Source organism: Puccinia triticina, chromosome 2A (genome assembly GCF_026914185.1).
Source record: "Puccinia triticina chromosome 2A, complete sequence".
In the NCBI taxonomy this organism is placed as follows: domain Eukaryota; kingdom Fungi; phylum Basidiomycota; class Pucciniomycetes; order Pucciniales; family Pucciniaceae; genus Puccinia; species Puccinia triticina.
This window is the reverse complement of record NC_070559.1, coordinates 519,769-527,922: the sequence shown is the minus strand read 5'-3', so window position 1 is coordinate 527,922 and position 8,154 is coordinate 519,769. Positions and strand designations below refer to the sequence as shown.

The following is an 8,154-nucleotide window of genomic DNA, read 5'->3' as shown; positions in this document are numbered from 1 at the left end:
GGAATGAGTCAAAAGAAGACACAGGGATCTGAAATAGCACAAGAGAAACCTGCGCTGATTAGCCAAGATGACAGGCGATTGAACCAAGCCAAAGGAGCCTGCTTGAGACCATATATTGCTTTATGGAGCTGAAGGCAGTGAGTTTTCTTGTTGGCCAAAACACCCTGAGGAATTGAGAGATAAACGCTCTCCTCAAGATCTGCATTGAGGAAAGCCGTTTTGACATTGAGTTGTTGGATGTCCCAATTCATGGCAGCAGCAAAGGAGATGAGTATTTGGAGAGAATTTAGGCGTCCGGTGGGTGCAAATGTTTTCGGAAAATCGACGCCGTACGTTTGAGAGAATCCTTGAGCGCATAATCAAGCTTTGAATTTGATGGAGCACGATCCGTCTTTTTTCTTGCAAAAGACCCAGGTTGTTCCAACCAGTTTTACCCCAGGGATGATTTTGACGACCAACCAGAACTTGAGGTTTTCCATAGCATTGAGTTCCTTTTTGATGGCAGCAATCCATTGTTGGGCCTCGCGGCATTTGATGGCTTGATGAAAATGTTTTGGCACCTCATCATTGGTCGCCATAACGAAGGCGCGAGGTCTTCAAGGGTGATTAAGGATGTTGTCAGCTGTAATATCTCCGCGTATGATGTTAGTCGTTGTTGCTAGGGATGGTTCTGGGGGAGGATTTGCTGGGGAAGGAATTTCCGGAAGGTCTGGATGCGAATTCAGTTGTAAGTCTTCGGAGGAGTCGCTTTCTGAACTGGTATCTGAATGTTCAGGACAGTCGTGGAATTCTTCATGGTCAAAGGGGTCAAATGAGGGATTTGAGATGTTTTCAATGACAAGAGTTGTTTCTGGAATTATGAACTTCGTTAGATTGAGATAAAGAAGGAAAGACTGATTCTTTGAACAGTGCATGCCTGGTGCAAATGAGTTTTCCATCACTAATTCTCACAATCCTGTATATTGTCCCTTCATTTTCAAAACCAACAAGAATTCCTAAGTCACCAGTGTCTGCGAGTTTCCAGGCCCGTTTGTGTTTTGGAATGGAGAAAACTGCTTGACAACCAAAGGTTTTTATCCTTCAAAGTGGCGCAGTGGAATTGGTCCATAACTCATAGGGTGACTTATTTGAGCGAGAAGGAGTGATTAAAAGATTTGAAAGAAAGGCAGCGGTGTTGACCGCTTCTCCCCAGTAAGATTTTGGCAAGTTGCTGGTAGATAACAGACATCAAGCTTTGTCAAGAATTGTCCTATTTGCTCTTTCAGAAAAACCTTTCAGCTCAGGAGTGTATGGCGGCGATAGAACGTGAGTGATTCCTTTTTCAAGGGTGTAATCTTCGAAGGCCTGATTAACAAACTCCCCTCCATTGTCCGAGACAATTTCCTTTACTCTTTGATCTTGAATTTTTTTGACGGAAGCAATGGGTGATTCAAGGGAATCCAGCGTATCCGATTTTGCTTCACAAGAATTGATGGAATCACATGACAAAAGTTGCATTGCTTTGAGCACTTGGTTACTTGGATGACCGAGTCAATAGTGCCAGATATTTGATGCAGACAACAATTGAGAAAGGAAGGCACTGGGAGCCAAATACAAGGAGTGAAGAAGACCATTGATGATTTGGCCGGTGAACACCACATTGATCCCATTGGAAACAGTAAACAAGTTATTCTTCTTCTGAATGATGAGAGTTCCAGGAAAAAGAATACCAAGGGAGATGAGTTGTTGGGAAATGGAAGGAGCATAGAGACAATCCAATAATTCAATCAATTTTCCATTGGAGAATAGCTTGGCCAAACCATGTCCTTCAGCAAGGAGGGAGTCGTTCGGATTTCCAGTAGTGATTGCAACCTTTTCATTAATGAGGTTGTCAAATAAAGATCGGTCACTCAGCATGTGGTGAGTAACTGCGGTGTCCATAACAAGAGTCTTTGAGGAAAGCTTTCCGGAGGATGAAACAAAGGCAGATGCTTGGGCTAATTATGAGGCACTAGCATTTTTTGGCTTTTGAGTTTGAAGATTCGGATATTTGTGGTAACATTGGCTTTCTGGATTTGATGTTGAGAGGGGATTGTGCTTGGTACCAGCACAGAGGTGTACGATCTTCTGAGGGAATTTTGAGGGAGCGGAGGTGAAAAGTGCGGAAGCTGATTGTTTACCGTTATCTTGGTGCATCACTTTTGAAAGTGTGTGTGTTCTAAACAATCAAAGGGCATCCAGACAACTGTATGGGGTGGCAACTGCTTCTTTGGAGAGATCAATTTTATCAACAATCATGTTGACCTCTTTGTTACCCATGAGTTTCCCCAGAATTTTGTATGAAAGAACATCACCAGGCATTTTCTTTCCAACCAGTTCTATTTCTCGAAGTTGTTTCCGAACAGTGTTGATGAAAAGCTGAAGATCACCAGTATATTTAATGGCAGACCATTTCATAAAGACATGTCCGTGATTGATGATTGATTGGGAAGCGTAACAATCAGTGATTTTCAACCAAAGAAGAGCAGTGCTGTCTTGAGGTTTTGTTGGCTAATGTTGTCCACAGCGTCAGTGTTGGACATGTTGAGTGTTTGCCTTGGTGTTTGATTCTGAGGAATTTTGGTTCTGAGAACAAGTAAACACTCAGACTCCATTGAAGCTCAAATTCTAATCCCTATCCCAGATCTATCTCCTTTCATTTCATGACCATCCTATTCCTACTATTTAAAAATTATACATATGACACTATGAAAAAAGTGCCTTTGTAATATTGCATGTCAACTGGCAGAAGTTTCTTCAGTTTTTTTAACAGTTTAAGCTATTATTCTCTGGGTTTTTTTGGCAATATCTCTATTGTGCTAATCAGCCAAAAAGAAAAAAAAAAAAAACCAAAAGATCCAATAGATATCTTAGATCTAACCTCCAATAGAGTTCCATCTGAAGAGGCTAGCTTAACATTAAGCAGCTCAATCTGTCTATTAATACTAGGACCTTGTCCCAGCTGATGATCAGCTCTGGACCTTGTCCCAGCTGATGCTCATCTCTGGACCAGCCTTGAATATAGAATTTTGACAATTAAATGGACCTAAATGGACCCGGGTACCGGTTGCACCACCGGTACCCAAAAGTTTGTTTCCAAAAAACTGGCACCTGGAACTGCCTGGTGGGTACCAGCAGTACTTAAGGTGATACCACTGGTATTGCCGGCTTTTTTCATCAAAGAGGACACTGAGAGGTGGCCTCAATGACCAGAATCAATAATTCATCAAGAGTTCCTCCTTAATGACCGGAATAGGTGAGTCTTTGAGGGGAGGATGTCAGCCGGTGCTCTTGCCTAAAGGGCAGGCCAGACAAAAGTGCAGTAATTATATGTGTATAATCACTAAAAAGGCTAGATACAAAGAGTATAGGAGAAGAGAAAAGTAGAAGGTGAAAGGGTAATCTTTGAATTCTTTGCTTACACGGTTTGAATAATGCTTACACGGTTTGAATAATTATGGGACATGGTCCAGAGCCGATCATCAGCTAGAGCTGAGCATTAGCTGGGACAAGACTGTTCCAGAGCTGAGCATCAGTTGGGACAAGCACGACCCGCGGCAGGAAATATTTCGCCCCACCTGCCCACCCAGTTCGCCCCCCTCGGGCTCAGACTTTTCCGCTAGGAGCTAGGGTAAGAAGAAGACGAGAGAGCTCCTTTTGCAGTATCCCATACCAAGAGAGGCTTGGGGAGTTACAGAAATAACTCCCGGGTCACTCTAGATATACAAAGACCGGGCAGGAATTTTTTCCCACGGCCCATCTCAGCAACCAGTGTCAGCATATTGGACTCTTTTGGTGGTCGCTTTGCTCCCCCGAGGAGGGAATTAGCTAAGTTAGAGAGTAATGGACTGCAATCCTTGGAGGAAAACTACCTCTAGTGTCTTGAACCTGACGTTTTCTGACACAAGCGAAGTCACTTCGGACTTCGGTAGCGCCGGTATCTTCCGGAAGAATGGTCGCTCAGAGGAAATATAATTACATCTCGTTATTTCTGTTGACTAAAATTATTTGACTCAAACCAATGTTCTCAAGGAAAGGAAAAGAACAGGAAGTGGAGGACAAGAGGACTCCCCCGGGGACTCAGCCTCCTCCTGGGTGCGGGAAAGAGAAGAACAAGATGAATCGCTGCTGTTGTGTAAAAGGCTTGGAGAGTGATGTCAATATTTCTGGGGAAAGGTCAAAGCGAAGACGAAGGCGGGTGGAAAGAATGGAGAAACAGAGGCACACAAAGTGAAGGGCAGAGAGACGATACAACAGTGGTAGGGATACACAATTTGGCTGCTTCGGAGCATCGGCTTGGTGTCTTGAGTAGAGGAAAATCAGACAGGGGGAGAAAATCCAGCTTAGAAGGCTTGGGGTCGGGATACAAAAGTTGTGTAATCACTCTTAGTACCAGTAGTGGTAGCACTACCCTCGCCAGTGATGCCACGGCTGATGTCGACAGGTTTAATCTTTCGTCTTAAGAGGACTTTATTCGTCGTCGGGTCGTTCCGCCTGGTAAGCTGAGTTGATGCCAAGGGCTGACCGGTGCAGCAGATGACGAGAACTGAGACCATCATCAGAGTGATCGCGATTGCTGGATGGACCATTTTCTTCGAGGTAGAGGCGAAATTGATGTTTTTTACTTCGTCGTCTGGGGTCTAGCTGTGTGCAAAAGCTTTAGACATTGTTGCAAGGTTGCTGATAGTGAAGTTGGTTGGTACGGATGACTCACATGCTTGACAGCAGATGTTCTTAAGAAATGTCCTCGAGTAGTGTAGACACGCGCAAAAGGTGAGAGGAAACTGTCGAATGGCCGCAATAGCTGCGAGAGAGGACGCATTATAACGGCATCTCGAACAGAAGCACAAGGACAAACAACCTCTGAATACAGGGGGGCAGACAAACGACTACAGCCGTACAGGACAAACCCCTGCGACTGCAGCCAGAAGACGGAAATGGGGCGCATGGCCTACACCGTGGGGCGAATTCAAAAAGGCTGTGGCGCCACAATTGCGCGGCCAGCCCCCAAGACGCCACATGGACCACGATTTGCGCCACTATGGCGTACAGGTGACCCATGACGATGTGGCGCGGCTGCGCAGGCAGGCAGAGAAACACGTGTTGAGAAAGCCATCGCGGAGCAGGGTCCCGGAGGGTCCTAGTCTCGAAGAGACGGAGGGTCGCGCTTCGCGTGAGTGGCGCCTGCTAAGGTTCCGATCCGGACCCCGCAGATCCGGAGAAATCCGGAAAACCCGCAGGCCGGATCAGGGTTCGGGATTGAGCTCAAGAGATCCGGAATCCGGTCGGATAGTGAAAAGCGCTCCAAAAGCGAGATTTACACCGTGGGGCGAATTCGAAAAGGCTGTGGCGCCACAATCGCGCGGCCGTATTCTTCAGCCCCCAAGACGCCACATGGACCACAATTTGCGCCACCATGGCGAACAGGTGACCCATGGCGAGGTGGCGCCCCCACGGTGGCCCCCTGGGCGCCACGGCCCTCAAAGCGGCACCAATTCGCCGGCGAGACCATCAATTGACTCAGCGTCCGAGGGGTGGCCCCGGGGTCGCCCACCTTGCGCCCCCATCCGAGGCGGCTGTGAGACCATCACGCCCCGGAGAAATTCATGGCTGTCCGCCCCCGCGGCGTCCCGGAAGCGACCCCCGGCGGACACCATGATGCGCTCAGGCCACACCCCAAGACATCATGGCTGCCTGTGCCCGTGGCAGCCTGGAGGCGACACCTGGCGGCCACCATGCTGCGCTTGGTCCCTGGAGAGCCTGGGCTAATGAGAGGCTCACCCGGATCCGGCCATGCCGGCCGTAGTTGCTCCTCCCTCCAGAGTTATGACTGATAAGCCAACAGTTCACCTCGGCCACATTATCCATGGGACCTGTTACAATGACCTCATCCTCCGTGTTCCAGCCCAGTGGGGCGATCTGATCCAAGCCACGCCCGCCTCACTCGCAAAAACATGGCTGCATTAACAACCAAGGCCTGATCATGTCATGGGGGATGGCAACCAGCTAATGTTGCTCGGCGGATAGCCCAACGGGCCAATGCCCAAGACCAAGGTTAGTTATCCGGATGGCCGGATGTGTAGCGGTTAGGTCTATGAGGACGGAGAGATTTGAAATTGCTGCGGATTGCACAGCAATCACAAACCTAACCATCACTGGGTGCATTAATCACCACTAAATCGCGGATGCAGGCTCATTGTTCCAGCCATCACGCACTCTCCCACGCCCGCTGAGGATGTTTGGCGCAGTCAATGGCCTCAGGTCCCCTCCCTGAATTTTTGGCGACGCCCCAGATCCCCCAGTGAGCCCGGCAGTGGTCCTGGTAGGTCACAACCCATTTTTTTTGTGCTTCATGCTGACTGACTGCCCCTGTGAAGCGCAGAGTCAAAACCAAGCAACCTTCAACGAACCCAGCCGGCAGCTGGATGGCTATGTCGGGACCCGTTTTCTACATGTGATGACAAAGGCCTCAGGGATCCCACCCACGCCAGAAGAAGTGGACCACACTACAAACATTTATTATTTTGCCCAAAAAAAAAATAAAAGTCAACATGAAAAAAATAAAACCAAAATTTCACTCAGGGGAACAAACTGAGCATGCTGAGCCAAAAAAATAAAATGTCCCAAACTGATCAAAAATCATTGGAAAATGTTTTAGGATGATTTTTTTTCACGGGCCTGGAGCGGGCTTGAGCGGGCCTTGAGCGGGCCTGCCCCAAAAGCACATTGAGTCAGTATTAAAGGAGTTTTGCATTGCCCTGGGAGCTTCTGGGGCTTTTGATGGGACCAAAATCTCAACATGGGCTTTTGGTGGTCTAGAAGTATCAACCCGGGCTGCTGAATAGCCCATGGGCCTTTGAATTCCCAGAAAGCCCACCAGAGCCCCCACATAGCTAATGGGATCTTGGTGGCCCATGAAGATCCCTATGGGCCAACAGATACTTTCATCATGGGATCCCATGGGCTTTTTGCTTCCTTTCTGGGCCACAAAAAGCCCATGGGGAGCTTTTTGGACCACCAAAAGCCCATGAGGATATCTGTTGGCCCATGTAGATGTTCTTGGGCCACCAAAAGCCCATGAGGGTATCTGTTGGCCCATGGAGATCTTCATGGGCTACCAAGAGCCCATTAGCTATGTGGGGGCTCATGGTGGGCTTTCTGGGAATTCAAAGGCCCATGGGCTATTCAGTGGCCCGGGTTGATACTTCTAGACCACCAAAAGCCCATGTTGAGATTTTGGGCCCATCAAAAGCCCCAGAAGCTCCCAGGGCAAGGCAAAACTCCTTTAATACTGACCCAATGTGCTTTTGGGGCAGGCCCGTCTCAAGCCCGCTCAAGGCCCGCTCAAGCCCGCTCCAGGCCCGCCAGGCCCATGAAAAAAAAACCATCCCAAAACATTTTCCAATGATTTTTACTCAGTTTGGGACATTTTATTTTTTTGGCTCAGCATGCTCAGTTTGTTCCCCTGAGTGAAATTTTGGTTTTATTTTTTTCATGTTGACTTCCATTTTTTTTTGGGCAAAATAATAAATGTTTGTAGTGCCAACTCTATGAAGCAGTGAGTGTGAGCTCCTATCCCCCCCCTCACTCCCATTTTATGCCTTTTGTTTAATCCTCATATCACTATTCCCCTTACCCCCCAGCTTACAGAGGCAGAAAAATGCAGGGTTGTGGTCTTGTCCGGCGTATTATGGTCGGCGTGGGTGACCGCACCTTTTGACAACAACGACGGTGGCGCACCCAGCCCCATCCCCAGAGGTACCACTGACCCTTTTTACGGCTGTCGGGCCGCGGTCATGACCACATAATCAGACAACTTTTATGCGCAGGCGGCCACAGCTATTTTTATTCCCCGCCATTTCCAACAACAATTTTCTCCTCTATCTTGCAACTTGCGAGATCAATCCAGACAATCAAAAAAATGTTATTGGTTGTTTCTTTATGGCCGACGGGCCGTGGTCATGACCACATAGTTAGACAAACTTTACCCTTTTCACTGCGCAGGCAGCCACAGCTATTTGTATTTCCCGTCATTTCACTGATCATGCAATGAAATCCTGAGTTAGTTTCACCCATCATGTTGCCCGCGCGGGCTGCCCCCGCACCACCATCCCCAGTGTTGTTTGAGCTGATCCC

The 8,154-nt window shown here is 48.0% G+C and overlaps 2 protein-coding genes across 2 annotated transcripts; one reads left to right on the top strand and one right to left on the bottom strand.

Moving 5' to 3' along the window:
- Positions 1 to 4,361: 4,361 nt before the first annotated feature.
- Positions 4,362 to 4,607, bottom strand: PtA15_2A68 (uncharacterized protein; the record flags this gene model as incomplete). The annotated part of the gene is made up of 1 exon (XM_053166735.1): positions 4,362 to 4,607. The coding sequence occupies one exon, from the start codon at positions 4,605 to 4,607 to the stop codon at positions 4,362 to 4,364; it is 246 nt and encodes an 81-aa protein (XP_053017312.1).
- A 1,450-nt stretch (positions 4,608 to 6,057) lies between these two features.
- On the top strand, positions 6,058 to 7,826 carry PtA15_2A67 (uncharacterized protein; the record flags this gene model as incomplete). The annotated part of the gene is made up of 3 exons (XM_053166724.1): positions 6,058 to 6,072; positions 6,401 to 6,514; positions 7,662 to 7,826. The coding sequence occupies 3 exons, from the start codon at positions 6,058 to 6,060 to the stop codon at positions 7,824 to 7,826; spliced, it is 294 nt and encodes a 97-aa protein (XP_053017311.1).
- Positions 7,827 to 8,154: the final 328 nt, after the last annotated feature.